The sequence below is a fragment of the Triturus cristatus genome, chromosome 7 (assembly GCF_964204655.1).
Source record: "Triturus cristatus chromosome 7, aTriCri1.1, whole genome shotgun sequence".
In the NCBI taxonomy this organism is placed as follows: Eukaryota; Metazoa; Chordata; class Amphibia; order Caudata; family Salamandridae; genus Triturus; species Triturus cristatus.
This window is the reverse complement of record NC_140590.1, coordinates 267,898,605-267,918,071: the sequence shown is the minus strand read 5'-3', so window position 1 is coordinate 267,918,071 and position 19,467 is coordinate 267,898,605. Positions and strand designations below refer to the sequence as shown.

Here is a 19,467-nt window from a genome sequence, read left to right as displayed (position 1 = left end):
TGCTCCTACTCCCACTGAAGTGCATCGGGGACAGTGAGGGACCTGCTCCTACTTCCACTGAAGAGCACCGGAGACAGTGAGGGACCTGCACCTACTCCCACTGAAGAGGATCGGGGGCAGTGAAGGACCTGATCCTACTCCCACTGAAGTGCATCGTGTTCAGTTCGCACTATCGACCTACCCGTAGTGCAGTGCCCCAGACACAGTAAAGGATCTGCAGGGCTGGGGTAAGGTCACTCACCATGGACAGGAGGGTGTAGGAGGCGTACAGCTGCAGGTTTGCCAGGCAGTTGAGTGCGGCCTCGCAGTCCTGGTGCAGGTTCTGGCGCACCTGGGACTCCATGGGGCTCTAGTGCTGTAGGGTGAGCCTGCGCAGTGCCAGAGTCCAGTCGGCCGAGGGTCCAACAGGCAGCTTCTGCGGGCAGGCAGAGCGCAGGGGCATTTATAGCGAGGGTCGGGTAACAGGCAGCTGAGGCCCGGCGAATGGAGAGAAGCTGCCCCCCAACCCCCTCCAGTCCTCAGGTGTGCTGGAGGATGACGTCACAGCACGGGTAACCCTGCACCGGGACAGCAGCACCAGCTGCACGGGCAGAGGGGTGGGGGGAAGAAGTGGCGTCAACCCCTCCCCTCGGATAATGTTCATATCTACCCTGCCAGATAGTCGAAGCGGGTAATGCACCTGCTTCAAGTCACTGGTTCGAGCCCCAGAACGGCCGACTCAACCTCTCGTCGTCTAAGGGCGATGAAATGAGCACCGTTAAGATTGTTGGTAGAAAAGCCCGTGGTTCCGGTATTCTACTGGTATGTGTCATGATTCTTGGAAGTTCCCAGGCACTTGGCCCTGCCACCCAACCAGGCCCACCCCTTCACATAGGCCGACCCTGTACACTGGCACCAAACGACCCAACGGCCGAGCCCATCAGATGATGGTACGTAAACTCAAACTCCACTACACGCACCTTACACCCTCTGGCATCACTGCCACGTGTAGGCGCTGTGCCAAATCCGTACCTACACAAGGGGAGCATCCCCACGGCTCTCACACGATGCCCAATGCTCCCCCGCATGAACATGCACTCTGCCAACCATGCATAGCCAGCTGGGAAGCCTCTTCTAACCGGACCAGAACAGTGCTGCGGAGCCACACAAGTGCTGTGAAGCGCTATACAAATACTGTAACAATTGAATGCGCTGAAGTTGAGCAGGCGGCAGAGCCTAGCAATGCGCCTTTACATCTACATAAAGATATGTATAGCATAGCGTGCAGAAAGCGTGGCCACTCTTCATCGTGTATGTACCTCACCCCATAAGTGCACAAGCAGCAGGTCCTCAGTATATGGAGACCCTGTGTCCTGTATGCAGACACCAGGTCCTCAGCATACAGCAGCCAAGTACTCATTGTACACACACCAGATCCTCAGAGCACAGGGGTCAAGTAATAGTTATACAGACACCAGATCCTCAGAATTCCGGCATCAAGTACTCATTATACAGACACCAGATCCTCAGAATTCCGGCATCAAGTACTCATTATGCAGACACCAGATCCTCAAAACACAGGCATCAAGTACTCATTATGCAGACACCAGATCCTCAGAATACCAGTGTCGAGTACTCATTATTCAGATCCTCAGCATACAGCCGCCAAGTACTCATTATTCAGACACCAGATCCTCAGCATACAGGCGTCAAGTACTCATTGTACACACACCAGATCCTCAGAGCACAGGGGTCAAGTAATAGTTATACAGACACCAGATCCTCAGAATTCCGGCATCAAGTACTCATTATGCAGACACCAGATCCTCAAAACACAGGCATCAAGTACTCATTATGCAGACACCAGATCCTCAGAATACCAGTGTCGAGTACTCATTATTCAGATCCTCAGCATACAGCCGCCAAGTACTCATTATTCAGACACCAGATCCTCAGCATACAGGCGTCAAGTACTCATTGTACACACACCAAATCCTCAGAGCACAGGGGTCAAGTAATAGTTATACAGACACCAGATCCTCAGAATTCCGGAATCAAGTACTCATTATACAGATACCAGATCCTCAAAACACAGGCATCAAGTACTCATTATGCAGACACCAGCTCCTCAGAATACCAGTGTCGAGTACTCATTATTCAGACACTAGATCCTCAGTATACAGCCGCCAAGTATTCATTATTCAGACACACGATCCTCCGCATACAGCCACCAAGTACTCATTATTCAGACACCAGATCCTCAGCATACAGGCGTCAAGTACTCATTGTACACACACCAGATCCTCAGAGCACAGGGGTCAAGTAATAGTTATACAGACACCAGATCCTCAACATACAGCCGCCAAGTCCTCATTATACAGACACCAGATCTTCAGCATACAGCCGCCAAGTACTCATTATTCAGAAACTCGATACTCCGCATATAGGCGTCAAGTACTCATTGTAGACACACCAGATGCTCAGAGCACAGGTGTCAAGAAATAGTTATACAGACACCAGATCCTCAGAAAACCGGCGTCAAGTACTCATTATACAGACACCAGATCCTCAAAACACAGGCATCAAGAACTCATTATACAGACACCAGATCCTCAGCATACAGACGTCAAGTTCTCATTATACAGACACCAGATTCTCAGCATAAAGGTGTCAAGTACTCATTGTACACACAACAGATCCTCAGAGCACAGGCGTCAAGTAATAGTTATACAGACACCAGATCCTCAGAATAAAGGCGTCAAGTACTCAGGATTCAGACACTCGATACTCAGCATACAGGCGTCAAGTACTCATTATACAGACACCAGATCCTCAGAACACAGGCATCAAGTACTCATTATGCAGACACCAGATCCTCAGAACACAGGCATCAGTACTCATTATGCAGACACCAGATCCTCAGAACACAGGCATCAAGTACTCATTATGCAGACACCAGATCCTCAGAACACAGAACACAGGCGTCAAGTACTCATTATGGCGACACCTGATCCTCAGGACACAGGGGTCAAATACTCATTATACAGACACCAGATCCTCAGAACACAGGCATCAAGTATTCATTATACAGACACCAGATCCTCAGAACACAGGCATCAAGTACTCATTATGCAGACACCAGATCCTCAGAACACAGGCGTCGAGTTCTCAGTATATAGAGCGCAGGGAGACTGTTGGTTATGCTTCATCTGTCCATTTCGAAGAGATTCTGGTAGGGGAGAGACCGGTCTGCACCGTCCACCTGAACTCCATGTGCTTGTCAGTGGCTGGTAAGCTTCTCAAGGGAGTTCCACTATTTAGCAGCTCCAACGAAGTGCGGGGGGCACCGATGGCTTTCTACATGTAGGAAGGTATGATTAGGTTGGTCCTGATCTGGAAGCAGGGGCTGAAGTCCAGGTGATTATCGGTGGCGTGTATCCTTCCCTGACGTGACCACCATCGTTTATCAGCTGGCACTGAAAAGAAGGGGTCACCAGTGGTTCATTCTCGTAGGATGGCATGATTATTCGGGGTTCTAGTCTGGAGTGCAGTGCTCTCTTATGAGAGTATCTCTTAAACTTCTTCTGTAGGAAAACGGCCCCTTTCATTTATTGCCTTATGAGTAATGCAGATCACTTTGAAAGCTAGTCTTCTAGCAATCGGGAGCGAATGAAGGGCTTTCATAGGTTTACAAGAAGTGTCGCGGCTGCTTTCTGAATCCTATGAAAGTGCCAGGTAACTGAAAGTGAGCGTCAATGTGCGAATCATAGGCATAATCCAGATGTGCTAAGATGATGGAAGCAGTTGCCTGAACGCCTGCTGTGGGAAACTCTCATGCAGGAGAATGTGACCCAGTGTCCGCACAGTATCACATGTAGGATTTGTTCCTTGGTTAACTTGAGGATGCATAGAGGGGGGTTGAGCGCATGATAAATCTCACGTTTCTTACTCCTTTTGAAGTTGGTGGTGCTCTCAGTTCTAGAGGCCACCTTTTTCCAATCTCATTTTTTGATGGTTTGGGTTCAGGGTGGCTGTTATCAGCCAAAATTCTATGGCTCAATGGGTGCGCGTAGCATTGACGCTTCAAGGTAATCAGGTTTTTTTTGTTATCATGTGCATAATTTTATCATGTGAGGTGACTGGACTTGATAAGGTCACAGAGTGAATTAATGTATACATTGAAGAGGAGAGACAAGACGATTGATGCTTGAGGTACAGTGAAGCGGAGTGGCGAGAAGATTGAGGTACACCTATCTTGATATTATATGGTAGCGAGGGGAAATGAGGTACAGGGACCATGCTTGATCTGTCCATAAGGTAGGAGATGATCTGGTTGGGGATGCCTATTTCCAAACCATTTTCTTTCAGTCTGTCTATGTAGTAGTTTCATAATGCACGGTGTCGAAGGCTGCTTGTAGGTCGCAGAATGGTGGTGCAGCTTCTCTGTTTCTCTTCAATTGATTTTAGATCATTCAAGATGGAAATCGGAGTAGATTCAGAACCTCTCTTTGGCCAGATAGGAAAATGTTCTCTTCAAGGAAATTTCAAATCTAGAAAAAGGATGGTCTTTCGATAAGGTTTCTGAGGAAAGGTGCATTCGAGTTTGGTCGGTAGTTGTTCGAGTCTGCTGGGTCCCGGTTGGTTTTCATAATGAACTGTTGTCCATGTGATATATTGAGCCCCGCTGGGAATGTGCCTGCGGAGGCCACAGGCATGGTCTCTCAGGGAGCTGCTTGTTCTTGTCCTAGAGGAAGAACCAGACCAGAGGATCATAGGCCAAGCTCTGCCCCTTCTCTGGGGCCACTTCCCATTAGATGAGGCCAATAGCCAGCCAGCCTTTCCATGGCCCCATCCTGTCTTCTTTAGTTCCCTCAGCCAGGTACCCCAAACCCACCCACTCTGCCCATTTTCTTGCAGCAAAGACCAAACACCCACCTACCCTGAACCCTTCTCCTGCAGACACAGGCCCACCCCATCACCCTTTACCTAGCAGATAAGTGCTGCGCAATGTGTCTTCTTCTTTACTTGGGATCTCAAATCTTATACATTGGTCTCCAGCTCTATCTTAGCCTCCGCTCTATAATCAATTTACTGCGACTAAATGGGTGGAGGGTGGAGAGATGCTAATTCTGTGACTCAGGCCTGTCAGCTTCTCGTCTGATTCTCCTTTAGAGTGACTTTCCCCACCCATAGAGGCCTTGTGGAAGTTCCGCGTCTCCCTGTAGTCCACGCCCTCGTACGGTCCTGTGGATGGGGGGTGGGGGGGCTTGACAAAACACCGATCATTCGTCTCTGCCCTCGTTCGATACAAAGTCCTCGCTGACCCTGATCTGAAAACCGAGCCCCTCCCCACTGCACTCACCCACAGAGCTCCGTCACATGAAAGGCCTTCCTGGGGTGTATCCCACCTGCCGCCGTAAATAAGTGATGGGCGCGAGCTCACGCGCCATCTGCTGCCCCGGAGGCAGAATCCCCACCCAGGCCTCATGCCTAATTCACGCGCAGCGTTGACTGCTTGATTACAAAAACAACAAAGCAAGCTGTTTAGCCAGGCAGGTGTGCTGTGTTACGCCCCTGACTATCCGTACCATCTCTAGGGAAATCCCTGACTTTGGTAGCAACGAACCCGGCGCCATTTTGGTAGTTCTGGGTGCGTGCGTGGTCTTTATTTGGATGGGGCCTTAGCCCGGTCACCTGGTGTCACGTTCTGTCACGAAGCACGTGGGATGGGGGGTCGGTTTAGGCCAAGGTCCGACCAAGTGAGGTTGAGTGAATCCAGCACGACGCTGAAACGAAGACCCTTAGACGGACCCTTGCACGAGCCAGGCCCTCCATGAATTGTGGGCATTAAGTGAGCTGGAAAAACATGGGGGTCTCTCAAAGGGGCGTGGCCAATGTAATTAAAGGCGTGGTTTAAAACCACTGAAGCTAAAAATCTGTGCTTAGCATAGTGTGCCGCCTGACTGGTATTTTGCTGCTTCTGTCATTGCATCCAGATATATAATACAACTAGTAACATTACCCCCACAAGTCAGGACTATTGGCTTTGTCAGTGATTGTTAGATGTATAAGATAAAAAAAAAAAGCAACAACTATGGCTTCGGTGTATATAATATTGAAAATGCTTCACTTCTAAAATGATGAAACTGTGAAATAACTATAACGAGTCTCTTTGAAGTTACATCAAATGCAGTGAAGGAGGTTCTGCTGCAGAGTAAAGATTGTTTGGTTTTTTTCACCGAGGGGGAGGGTGAAAATGGAGAGCCTGATAGGGACCCGTCTGAGCACCTGCTTTTTAGAACTGCCAGTACTGAGCACTGGCAGGACCCGGCCTACTTAAAGCCCTAAGTCAATTTATACATTTATACAATGTAAAAAAAATAAACTGCAAAGAAATTGTCAACAAGGACATATGTGAAAGTTAATCTATTTTAGATGACTTAATTGGTCAAAAAGAGGCTTCATTTTAAAATACCTTACAGGGCTAAGACACCTGCTATAGACAGGAGCGTAACACAGGCCCCCTGCATCCCCCGCAGTGCGGGGCGGGCCCCGAGCTGCAAGGGGCCCTCTCTGCAAAGTACTTAGTCCTGAGCGCTCCAGGTTAAATCCGGAGCGGGGGCGGGGGCCCCTCTGTGTAAATTGCAGGGGGGCCCCTTAAACTTTCGTTATGCCACTGGCTATAGAGATTGTTGCGTGCCATCAATTTTGAGGGGGTTATAATTAAGGCTCGCAGTTTTAACCATATTTTACAGATAAATACAGACAGGAAAATTCATCTATTGTCTGTCCTGTCTGTATTTATTTTTAAATATTGCAAAAATTCTGAAAACAGGTCTTCTTTCAAATGATTTTCAATACTGTCAGTCACGAGTTCTAGGTCAGTGGCTGTGCAGATTGACAGGTAGGGAAGTTAAAAAAGAAAAAAAAAGATTTCCTAATGTGACAAAGAACTGCAGATGTACAGCCGTTGAAGCTGTCCTACCACACAAATGTTTTCAGAAGATTGCGTTCTACTGCAAATGGGGAAAACCCACCAACGTTCATTTGTGAATATATATACCTAGGTAAACTACATATGGAAGTACACCTATTGTCGCATCACTTTTACACTGGACATAAAATGAAAGTGAAAAAATACAGATAAAATGCTCAAAAAATAAATATGGATAACTAAAGACAGAAATTACAAAATAAATACCATGAAACCTGGAGCCCTCAATATATTAGCGATAAAAAACTCTTGTCATTAACACAATTCGGAGAGAGTTCTGGGTTTTGTCCAATCACAGTTTTAACTCATAAAGCAGCATAGAAGGTTAGTGTGCCTGCTGCAAAGCACATTATGTAACACAAAAGTTACAGATTTATTTTTAATTTAAGTATGTAAGTGGACTACTGCTTATGACACTGAGATCATGTTACTTCCAGTTTCTAAGTTGCAATCCTTCTAATATAGCAAAGTGATCTCTTTACCAGTATCAAGGAGCTGCATGCAAATTGTAAGTCATGAGTTTAGATCCTTATTGTTTTTTTTTTATCTAGCTCTTGTTATTTTAAGATTGCAAATATGGGTACCTTTGGTAAGTAACAGAGTCTTATTAGTACAGACAACCACAGTCAATGCATTAGGTTTTATCTCCTGACTTGGGGTTTCTCCCAATCGTTCTCCCTTAAAATATATTGTCTGCAAGTATGGACGATATGTCATTCCTACACCTTTTAAGTTATAACCCTCATTGTCTTATGTAATATTTCCTGTACATTGATTTACACATGTGTATGATTTATTGTGCTTCTGTGTGTGATGTAAAGCTCTCTGATATCCTGCACTGGGGTTGAGTAGCGCTGTAAATAAAAAAATAGTAGGTGCCATTTACATCAATATTTGTGAAATTACTCATACAGACAGAGAAATCTTGCATTCTTACAGTGCAAGCACATCTCTCACATAAGGGAGTTCAACAAAACCTACCTCCAAAACATAGTGTCTCCTAAGTACTTTGTTGTTTTCTTCCATTGCTTTGGCATCTAGGTGTTAGGCTCAGAAAGCTCGTATCCAGTATTACACTCAAACATAAGGAGGGCTGATAGCCTTTGTTTTGGGTCCAGCTGGAAGTGTAAATAAGAAAGACCTCAGTGCATGCAGGTTACAGTGCCAAATGGACTGCAGGCAACTGCGGGCGCTGCTGAATTGTGTTCTGGGTTGGAAAATGACTCCAGGACAAATTCTGCATGTATCCCTGGTTCGGCCGGACCCCAGATCCAGCTAGCAATAGCTGTCGGATCCTGGGCTATTCCCCTACTGTCCAGTTCTTTGAGCAGAAGTGACATCACACATGCTGTGAGCCACCACCCAGTGGCATCTGGGGGCAGATTCCTTGCCCCAGCTTTAGTTTCTCATCAGCCGTGTCCCTTGTATGTGGTCAGTAAAGGTCTGAGATGTAGGACACGTCGTGAAAGTTACACGCAGTAAACAGGGCTCGCACTTCTCTCGCTCTCACTTCTCTCTTGACCCCTGACACCAGGGGTAGGAAGGACTGTGCTAAGGCCACCAAAAAATGGGTTGGGTTAGAGGCTGCTACCTATGGCTACTCCTAATTGACGTCAGTGAAAGCTCCTCTTTGGAGATACAGGCAAGTACAAGTAAGCTAATAAGTGCAGCTTAGTTAAAACAGTAATGAGATTTCAGATGCTTAAAGAAAATAAAAATGTATTTAAGTTCCAAAGGAAGAAACTGAAAAATCAAGGCGGGAGCCAAGCAATTCCTTATCTTCCTTTAGTGACACCAGAGCGCTTAAGTGACCAGCGCGTAGTTTGCTATGTACGTCATTGTAGCCTGTCTGTCTGCTTAAAAGGAGACATTCATGGAAGCAGTGCTTTAATCGGGCAGGTGCTGTCCGGTACAGAGTGCCTGCACCTCTTTAACTTGAAAGGGAGAGTATCTGCACTTCTCAGCACTGCTGCAATACATTTAATGAGAGAGTACCGACACTTCTCAGGAGCAAACAGATACTCTAAATTGCGAGTACCTGCACTTCTATATTTCCATTGAAAGCACTGATGAAAGGTACTTGTCACAGTCATTTATTATAAATGATTAATATAGCACTCTGGCTCCACTACTGTGGCTTTAAAGCGCTACTACTTTGCCCTCAGAATGCATGCAGAGGCATGAATGCACTGATGGGAGGGGTGGTAGTTACTGTGACCTATATGTTCCAGGTTCCATGTTCCAGGTATGTGTGAGGACACGTGCAATGCTCCAGTCTCGCTGTGGTCGGCTCTAGTAGAGAATCACGAGAAAATAGTGTCGATAGGAGCGCGCCCAAGGACAGCAGTGCCTGGCAGGCAGGCACCTCAAGAAATGTGTGTGAGAAGCTGGTCGGACATGGCTGCGAGGATGTCCAGGTGAGACCTAGGTGTATGTGCGCTTGTACGAGGGTAAGGCCGGCTCTAAGCCTGGAGCAGCTAGCAGAAGGTAGAACTAGGAAGTTAGGTGGGAGCTCGCGCCATGGCGCACACCAAGGTTTGGGTGCATTTGAAAATAGGGTGACCAACCGTCGTACATTTCACGGACCGTCGGTAATTTGGACGTCACGTCCGTAGTCCGCGAGGATGCCTTTTACGGACGACTTTTGTCAGTAATTTTGGGCCTGGCAGGGAGCAGAGCTGTTCCCCTGCGAGAAGCCTCAGCTCCCTGCTGGGGCGCCTCGCACACCTCCTCTAAGCACACGAGCAGCCCCAACCCACCCATTGCAATACTAAATGCGCAGGGCACTAGGTACCGAAAGGACCAGGCGGGATGTACATAGGAACATACAAACCACATCAGCCTGGCTGGTGCCACCAGCATCGCTCCAGCGTCATCCACACCGTACTTTCCCAAGAGCATGGGACAATGTCAGCTTTGGAATCAGGTTCGCAAGAGGCACAAGTTGAACACCCGCAATTTAAAATGACTATATCACATTTCCATTCGAGGGAGTGAAGCATACAGGTCTGTTGTTTATTTTGTGTTTTCTTTTCGATAGCGTAATTTCGTCTTCACTGTACTTCAAAGCGCTGGAATTGCATTTTAATACTTGTTTTATGTATCTCTATTGTAAAACTCATGATCCTGACTACTACCATGTAAATGCATAAAACGAAATACAAATAAAACCATCAACAGAAAACTGAACGAAGTATGAAAAGGTGGGGCAAAAAGTCACACAGATAACATACTATTTGTTTATGTTTGGTGGTTTTTATATAGTGTGAGTTCGGCCCAAGGACATTGGAGCGCTTAACGTGCACCACATTACACAAGACCAGGTTCATGGTTTTTTTGAGTTATGGGGATTCCCTGCGGCCGAACCCCAACACAATTACGTAGCAAAATACTGATGAATTGTTGAATGTCGATGTCCATTCAACAATTCATCAGTAACCATATAAATATATTATTATGATATGAAATACCACAATAAGACCTGCACAGTTGTTCAAAACTGTACGCATACAGAAATACCGTGAGAAGCATGATTGTCTCAACCTAATATAAACCTATTTTGACTTGTACTTAAGTGGTTGTCTATTTACATATTATCACTCAACCTCCGCTGATAGGTATGTAAAAATTACCTTTTGTCCTGAATTTTGACCTTCTGTCCTGATATTTTGTCCTGGATTTTGACCCTTTGTCCTGAATTTTTACACTCACCGTGCTGAATTTGCACCCATGCCAGTTGGTCACCCTATGTGGAAATGTTCCAATCTATTGTGACTCGCAATGGGTGGAGGAGAAATGGAATATGAACTAGGAAGGACAAGAGCACAGGGTAGGAGGGTAAGGTCAAATATGAAGGGGGAGAGCATAGGGGCGGGGCAAACAGGTGCGGGAAAAAAGGATTAGGGAGATATGGAAGAGGCGGACGGGTGAGAGTGAAGATTGATGGAGGGGATGCGTGAGTGTTTTCTGCTGCCCCCTGGGTCTTTGTTGTCCTATTCACTTCACACCGTGACCCTGGTGTCACCCACGACGCCTGCTGCTCGCACCACGACCTGAGGGTACCGCACACCGCACTGCTGCACTTCGCACCGCAGCACTCGTCACCTGCCGATGATAGTGCTCCTGACTTCAACAGAGAGGAGTTCGATCTGCAACACGTGTGAGAAGGTGGCCTGATATATGCTGTCCACTAGTTCTAGTGGACATCTTGTATCCGTCCAAACAACCCCTTATGGTGAATTGGTTAAAGACAACCTTTATTGAAAGCTATCCTAGTGGTAGCTATGGAGAGCAGCCTTCAGGCTAAGTCTTGAAGGAATGTAAAGCAGCTTGTTTTAACAGTCTATAATCTCTTGTATGGTCAAATGAAAGGACAACCACACCAGGTATATATTCAAAATATATGTATTTAAGATAAAACACATCCCTCTAGTCTCTTTATGAGACTGGAGTTCGTTTGTGCCCTAGGGGCATACCAAACCATATACCAAAAAAGTGGTATAAGAACCACGACTGAACTGAACACAAGGCCTAGAGCCTGTAGAATCGCTGGGACCCCAAGGAACCACCCAAGGTAGTGACACAGGGGACCCACAGGGACTGTATGCAGTGTGTAAACACAACCACAGGTTCTCGTTAGCTTCTATGGGCAATGTCGCGGTTGGAAATTTAAAGATTAGGGACACTTTGAATCGAGTCAGGACCAAACCCTTTTGGACTTAAGAAGTTCTAGGGCTAGCACCCACGGGAGCACTGGAGTAATCGAGTTACCTCACCCAGGGAAGCCGGGTGCATAGGTGTCTTTTCGTGTCGGGTCGCGTCTTCGATTACAATGGAAGCCTGCAAAGAACTGCTGCTGCCGTGAAGAGGAGAAGTGTCCGAAGAGAACCAAACCTGGATCTAGAATGGAAGGAACCTGAAAGTAGAGGGGACAGAGTCTGAGTCCCTAGCCAGTGACCGAGGGCAGGATGGACCAATGCCCACAGATGTCGGGTGCTTCAGGTGAGTTGACGGGTGTCTTGACTCTTCAGCCACTAGGTCCAGGAGGCATCGACGAAGTCCATGAGCTGGATTCGAGCTGTCCCTACGAAGTCTGTCGAGTGCTGCGGTGTCGGCGACCAGATTGGACCCAACAAGCCTTGGCAACTGCAAGTCACTGGAATTCAGAGAAAGGACTGCGGTGCAGACCAAGGTCTCAGGGATTCATCCAGCAAGGGTAAGTCAGGGCACTTCTGGAACAACCAGGAAACCCCAAGTAGAAGAGGAGTTGCCTTTGTGGGGACCTGCTAGCCAACGGGCCACTGATCGCGAGGGAGCCTCGAGTGGTCACACTTGAAACTGGCCCATGGGTCACTCGTGGAGTGGAGGCCAGTAATCTTCGGTGCAGGAGGTGCTCAAGGCTGGGGCCACTTGGAGCCCAAAGCACAACTTCAAGAACGTCCCAGAAGATAGTGTTGCTGCAAAAGTTCACGGTGTCCAGGGGTCACGGTTCCACGTCACCCACAATAGCCACAGGCCTCAGCTTCGCTGTGGACTCAGGGTCGCCTCGGGGAAGTCTGGAAATTCCCCTCTGGTGATGCAAAGACTTCAGCATCCAGCGGGAGCTTCAGCGATGCAGACCGGTCAGTTGCTTCTTTGGTGCCTGCCAAGCAGGGGAGTCACTCCTTGACCCCATGGGAGATTTCTTCAGTCTTCTAGTCGTGATAGAACATCGAAAGTCCAGGATTTATGTTGCAGAGTTTCGTCCAGGGTACTCTAAAGTCTCAAGGACTGGGTTCCCATACTTATACTAAGTTTGGGGGTTGGACATACTCTAGGGACCCACCTATGGGAGGGTTTGGAAAGAGGGGTGGTTACACCCATTTCCTTTGTCCAGTTTCGCACCAGAGCAGGGGCAGGTAGCCCCTGAAACCGGTTTGAACTGGACTATGCACAGGGACACCAAGTGTGCCCCCAGTGCAGGACTTCAAATCACCAGAGAGTGCTCCCGCCCAGCCCCAATACACATCTGGCTGTCTGGGGAGGTGGTTACACCTCCCTTCGACAGGAAACCTATTGTCCAGGCCTTTCCCTGCTGGAGTTTCGGTCAGCTGCAGGAGGCCAGACCCGTGTCTGTGGCAGAGGCATCCATTTTATGATGCCAGGGCTCAGGAAGGCCCTACCGGGTTTGACCAGTGTGAACATGTCTCTCCCTCTAGAAGGCTGGAATGCTACCCCCGCCACCAGATCTGGCGGGGGGGGGGGTAGTATTCCACGATGTTTGACACCAAACACGACATGTTTTGATGCAGCCATTCCAAAGTTAGCATTTACGGCGAGGTTATAATGCACTTAAGAGTATATGGTATGGCTGTATCACAGAACAGCCATAGGGAAGTATTTCCGAAAGCTGCAGAGGGGCTCAGCTCATGCTTGGGCACCCTCTCACACAAAACCAAGCACTCTGCCTTCAGGATTGTCAAGGCCTGCCATAGGAGTGACTTATAGGTTTATATGTGTCTGTATATATATGTGGATATAGGTAGCCTATACCATGGTAAGGGGTGCAAGCACACCCTTACCCGGGCTGCAGTAGCAGACCTGTGGTGCCATTTTGGAGTGCTTCCCAGGGGTGGGATAATGCATGCTTCAGCCCCTGATAGGCCTCTGAGGTACCTATGCCATAGGTACATAGTATACCATATAATAGGGGCTTATAATGCACTTCAGAATCCAATTAGATATGTACCTAATGTACATGGAAACCATTTTAGAGAGACAACAGCTAGGCTGTGGTCCTGATTAGCAGGGCCACAGCCAGACTAAGGTCGAAAAACAGTGAAACACCAGCAAAAAGTGAAGGTACCCATGTGAAGCAGATCCTACTCTCCTACCCAACTCCCTCCCACCCCCCCAACGCAGGTACATTAAACTAACCTTGAGCAGTTGAGCCTTCATGTTCTAAGTGGAAATACCTAGAGAGCCCATCTGCATTGGCATGGTTACTCCCAGATCTATGTTCCACTGTAAAGTCCATCCCCTGTAGGGAAATGGACCACCTAAGCAGTTTGGGGTTTTCACACTTCATTTGTTTTAGCCATAAGAGGGGCTTATGGTCTGTCTGAACAAGGAAGTGAGTACCAAACAAGTATGGCTTCAACTTCTTCAGAGTCCAAACCACAGCAAAGGACTCCCTCTCAATGGCTGACCAACGTTTCTCTCTAGGGGTCAGCCTTCTGCTTATGAAAGCTACTGGCTGATCCTGACCTTCATCATTCAAGTGTGACAACCAATTCAGATGCATGTATTTGGACAATGAACTTCTTGGAGTAGTCAGAACTCTGCAGAAGGGGAGCATTGCACATGGCCTGCTTCAGGTCATCAAATGCCTTTTGACAGCTAGCTGTCCACTGAACCTTTTTAGGCATCTTTTTAGAAATTAAGTCATTCAGGGGTGTCACTATTGATCCATACCCCTTGACAAATCTCCTATAGTACCCAGCCAGGCCTAAGAAGGCTCTCACCTGAGTCTGGGTAGTGGGAGCAACCCAGTCCATAATGGTCTGGATTTTGCTCTGTAATGGTTGAACCTGACCTCCACCTACAAGGTGGCCCAGGTACACAACCTGACTTTGCCCTATTTGGCACTTAGTAGCCTTGATAGTTAGGCCTGCTTTTTGCAGGGCCTCCAAAACATTCCTCAGGTGGACCAGGTGATCCTCCCAGGTGGAGCTAAAGACAGCAATATCATCTAGATATGCTGCACTAAAGTCTTCCAGGCCTGTAAGGACTTGATTCTCCAACCTTTGGAAAGTGGCAGGTGCATTTTTCAAACCAAAGGGCATTACCACAAATTGATAGTGCCCACTAGGGGTAGAAAATGCTTTCTTTGGCTTTGCATCATCAGCTAGTCTGATCTGCCAGTAGCCAGCTGTCAGGTCAAATGTGCTTAGAAACTTGGCTGAGGCCAAAGTATCTATTAGCTCATCTGCCCTGGGGATGAGATGGGCATCAGTCCTAGTGACTGCATTGAGACCCCTGTAGTCTACACACAACCTCATCTCTCTTTTCCCACCACTGGTGTGAGGTTTAGGTACTAGGACTACTGGACTAGCCCAAGGGCTAACTGAGGGTTAAATCACACCAAGATCCAACATCTTTTGGGCTTCTGTCCTTATACAGTCCCTGACATGGTTAGGTTGCCTGTAGATCTTATTCTTCACAGGTAGACTGTCCCCAGTGTCCACTTCATGAGTGCACCAGGTGGTCTGACTTGGAGTCAGAGAAAACATATGTCTAAACTGGCTGAGAAGGTTTCTGCAGTCAGTTTGTTGCTGGGCAGTGAGGCTGCCTGCCAAGGCTACACCATCAACTGACCCATCATCAGGTTTCTGAGAAAGCAGGTCAGGGAGTGGGTCACTCTCTTCCTCCTGTCCTTCATCAGTAGCCATGAGCAAGCCCATGTCTGCCCTGTCAACATATGGTTTTAGTCTGTTGACATGAAGTACCCTGTGGGGACTCCTAGGGGTTCCAAGGTCTACCAAGTAGGTAACCTCCCCTTTCTGTTCAACAATTGTATGGGGGCCACTTCATTTGTCCTGGAGGGCTGCTGGGGCCACAGGCTCCAACACCCAAACAGTCTGTCCTGGCTGGTAAAGTCAGTACAGCCTTTTGGTCATGCCAGGCTTTTTGCAGTTCCTGGATAGCCTCAAGGTTTGTTTGCCTTTTTCATGTACTCAGCCATCCTGGAGCGGAGAGCAAGTACATAGCCCACTATGTCTTGCTTTGAGGGCTTGAGAGGTAACTCCCATCCTTCCTTCACCAAACACAATGGACCCCTGACAGGGTGACCAAACAAAAGATCAAATGGGCTGTAGCCAACCCCCTTTTGAGGCACCTCCCTGTATGCAAATAAAAGGCAGGGCAAGAGCAGGTCCCATTTTCGCCTAAGCTTCTCTGGGAGTCCTTTGATCATGCCCTTTAAGGTTTTGTTGAATCTCTCAACTAAACCATTGCATTGTGGGTGATAGGGTGTGGTGAACTTGTAGTTAACTCCACACTCCTTCCACATAGCAGTTAAGTAACTAGAAATGAAGTTTGCACCCCTGTCAGATACTACCTCCTTAGGAAAGCCTACTCTTGAGAACACACTCAAGAGAGCTCTTGCCACCACATGTGCTGTAGTGGGCCTTAGGGTAATTGCCTCTGGGTACCTGGTGGCATGATCCACCACCACCAGTATAAATCTGTGCCCAGATGCTGTTTGGGGATCCATGAGACCAACAATGTAAATCCCTACCCTTTCAAAGGGCACCCCCACCACAGGTAGTGGTATCAGGGGGGCCTTTGTAGTGCCACCTGCTTTGCCACTGGAAGGTTACACAGGAGCGACAAAACTCCTTTGTGTCTTCAGACATGTGGGGCCAGTGAAAGTGAGTGGTAATTCTGTCCCAAGTCTTGTTCTGGCCCAGGTGTCCTGCTAGGGGAATATCATGGGCTAGTGTCAATAGGAAACCCCTAAACTTCAGAGGTATAACCAGTGGTCGAAGTGGGCGGGATTGGCAAGGCACGGCGTGCTCTTACTTCTTAAATTCCAAGGATTCCGTTCCCCTACTTATTTATTTTGAAAATGCGTCCCAGGACGCAAGAAATCGGCATGGCCTATAGATAAAGCTCAGCGTTCCTGGCGTTTGTGACGGGTGGGCGGCAGAGAAGTAACAGGACTCTGTCTTTTCCTTCTTGCCCAGAGAAGACAAAGACCATGTCCACTTCTGCTCTGCCGCTTTAGCTGCCCCCCAACCCCTCACTCTTTCCTTCTTCCCTCTCTTTCTGTCTAGCAGTTCCTCTCTTACTGAATACCGTGACTTCAAGATGGGGCTCTCACTCTGTTTCCTCTCCTTTCTTTTATTTGTTCCCGTGTGAAATGGATCCAAAAATGAAAAACACTTTTGCTGGAAGTGTTGTATACTTCTGAAATTTGAATTCCAAAGTAAGCATTGGGAATAAAAGGTTAAAAATAGGAAGAATAAATAAAGTAAGACAGAGTGGTAGCAAACTGGCCAGACTGATTTTATTCACACCCAAACACATTAGCGCCACTTTTACAGTTTGCCAGTAAAGCGCTATTTTTGTTTTCTTGTTTTTGTTTTCCCGGGGCTTGGAACTAGTGCACCAATCCTGGAGGTACTGCAATGCATGGGTTGGAAAACAAAATGTGTACTGCGGCTCTGCGTTCAGGGGTGTGGTCTTTTTTACCATACTGCTTATGTTTTGTAAGGATATAAGCAATGGACAGGGCCCTGTAGTCATGTCCTTAACTTTTCAGGCAAAAGCGCTCACTGATTTCTGAATAGTGAGTGTAAAAGCGTTAAGGTAACCATGTTCCTGATTACATTTCACATGGTTTGGTAAATTTTGCATTCCCTATGAGTGTTTGCTTTTTCCAAGATGGGGTCACTTTTTTTTGTAGGCCGCATATTGCTCTTGTCTAGTGCGTAATTTAAATTGAGCCGCATCCAGGTGTTTATAGCCAGCAGCAATTGGGTTGCAGTTGAAGGCAGTGTGAGTTTTTCTCAGTGGGGCAGAATGGTGTTCAGTGGGGGAGAGGATGTGGCACTATGGCCAGGGCTGCTGAATTTGGAACCGGGGAACTAGGTTCCGCCTTCATGACCAGTCCACCAGACCATTCTCCTGAGGGAGCACATTCCCATGCTAGACCTTAGAAAGCTTCACAAGACCTTAGAAGCCCTGGTGTCTTAGCACCAGCAGGTGGACCCTAGCATGACAAGTTTAAGTTAACCTTCAAGGCTTGTCCACCACTATCCATACTGAAGTTCACCTTCAGTCTTCCGGGTAGGCCCATGAAGCAGCACACCCTAGAACAACAGTGACTCTGTCACTGAGGTCACAGGACCCTTGAGAAGGGCCAGCTCTAGGACAGTGCAACCGGTGTGAACGCACCGGGTGCTGACTTTGGGTGGAGGCATCATTTTTTCAAGTATATTATGGTTTTAAAAGCGCTTTCTGCCTCCTTCCTGGCCTCAAGCAATTAAGTTAAAATCCTAACATAGAACGGTGAGACATTAACTGTCATCTAAGAGCTGCATACAAACTGCAAGGTATGAATTAGAGTGTTATGTTTTCCCCCCCAGTCTTTGATTATCCTAATGTTGCAAAGAGTGTTCTTTAGGATAGAAATCAATTCTGATTAATAAAGAGAACTCCCAATCATGGTATTAAGTTTTAAATTATGAGTTTTTGTTTCTCCAGACCAATCACTATTAAACGATACTGCCTACTAGTATGGTTGTCATGTGACTCCTACACCTTGTAGTCCTTAGAGCACTTTACATCACACACATTACACAATCAATATGTGTGTAAATCACTGTATAGAAAATGTTACATAAGACTGACACCCTACAATGGTATGAGTGACGCTGTAAATCAAATTAAATGCAACTGAGAGTGGGGTTATGGAGACTTGAGGGGCACTGTTAAAGGGTGGTAGTGAGGGAATCCGTGGCGGAGGTGGTCATTGGGGGGCACCAACAGACATTAATGCACAGGGCGCCACCAGTGCTAATGCCGGCCCTGCCCTTGTGGCCAGTCTGCCTCACCCATAGCTACCTCCATTGGCCTTGTTCCAGCAGTAGAAGCTGCAACTCACCAGGTATTGGCAATGCAGGAGTTGCACTCACACCAAACTAAGGGGTCTATTATAATGGCGGGCGGATCGCCACCGCCCATTTGTCGGTGGCGATCCACCTGCCGTTATCCTCCGCCCGCCTCCCATTTACACCCTGCCATATCAGGATGGCGGGGGGATCCCAGCGGATGGAAAGAACGTCTGCCGGTTTTCCGCCGGTCTCACAGGAGACCGGGTGGAAAATGGGTCTAACATGGTGGCGGTGTCTGCAAGACACCGCCATCCACATTAGCATGCAGGCAGAGATGTGCCTTTCCATGGCGGCGTTGCCCGCCATCCTAATAGGCCCCTAAGTTAGCAAACTTAACAATCTCTCTGCTTCATTCACAAGCACTTTTAACATGTGCTGCCTGCTGTGGGGTCACTGGAATTAATTATGCAGCAAAGGAGGACAAAATTATGCCGCAGTGTTAACTAAATTATGCATTAAAAAAAAGGCTGCAGCGTAATGCAGTATATTTTCTGATATTTTATTATTTTGACATGTGTACCTACACTAACCGTCTCTGGAAAGATTTTGCCTTATTAGTACCAATGTAACATACAAATGTAGCAGAGAGAAAGGTGACCAGTCAACTTTTGCAGTAGGCCATCCACTCCGCAGGAACACAAGTTACATTTTTTTAAAACTTTTGATACGTTCGATCTACAAATAATTTATTAGTTTAAATGGTCAGATCATGCAGCAGATCTTGCATTATGAGGCAAATATGACAGAGCCATAATTATATAGAAAACATTTGCAAACTAGGATATTTTGCGATTCATGTTTGAACTGCTGTTGTGGAAAAAGGGAGAAGTGCTGATA

At 47.3% G+C, this 19,467-nt stretch overlaps 1 protein-coding gene across 2 annotated transcripts in view; it reads right to left on the bottom strand.

The window, feature by feature from the left end:
* The window catches only part of LOC146809378 (ferritin heavy chain A-like), a 287,383-nt gene that overhangs the window by 36,920 nt on the left and 230,996 nt on the right, over window positions 1-19,467 (bottom strand). Inside the window, exon 1 of one of the 2 annotated variants that reach the window (XM_085616194.1) lies at window positions 242-407. The exons of the other annotated variant lie outside the window; for it this stretch is intronic. Coding sequence (XP_085472320.1) covers window positions 242-343 — 102 coding nt within the window. The 5' untranslated portion in view covers window positions 344-407. Of the gene's footprint in view, window positions 1-241; window positions 408-19,467 lie in introns of those variants that run through there. 2 annotated transcript variants of the gene reach the window in all.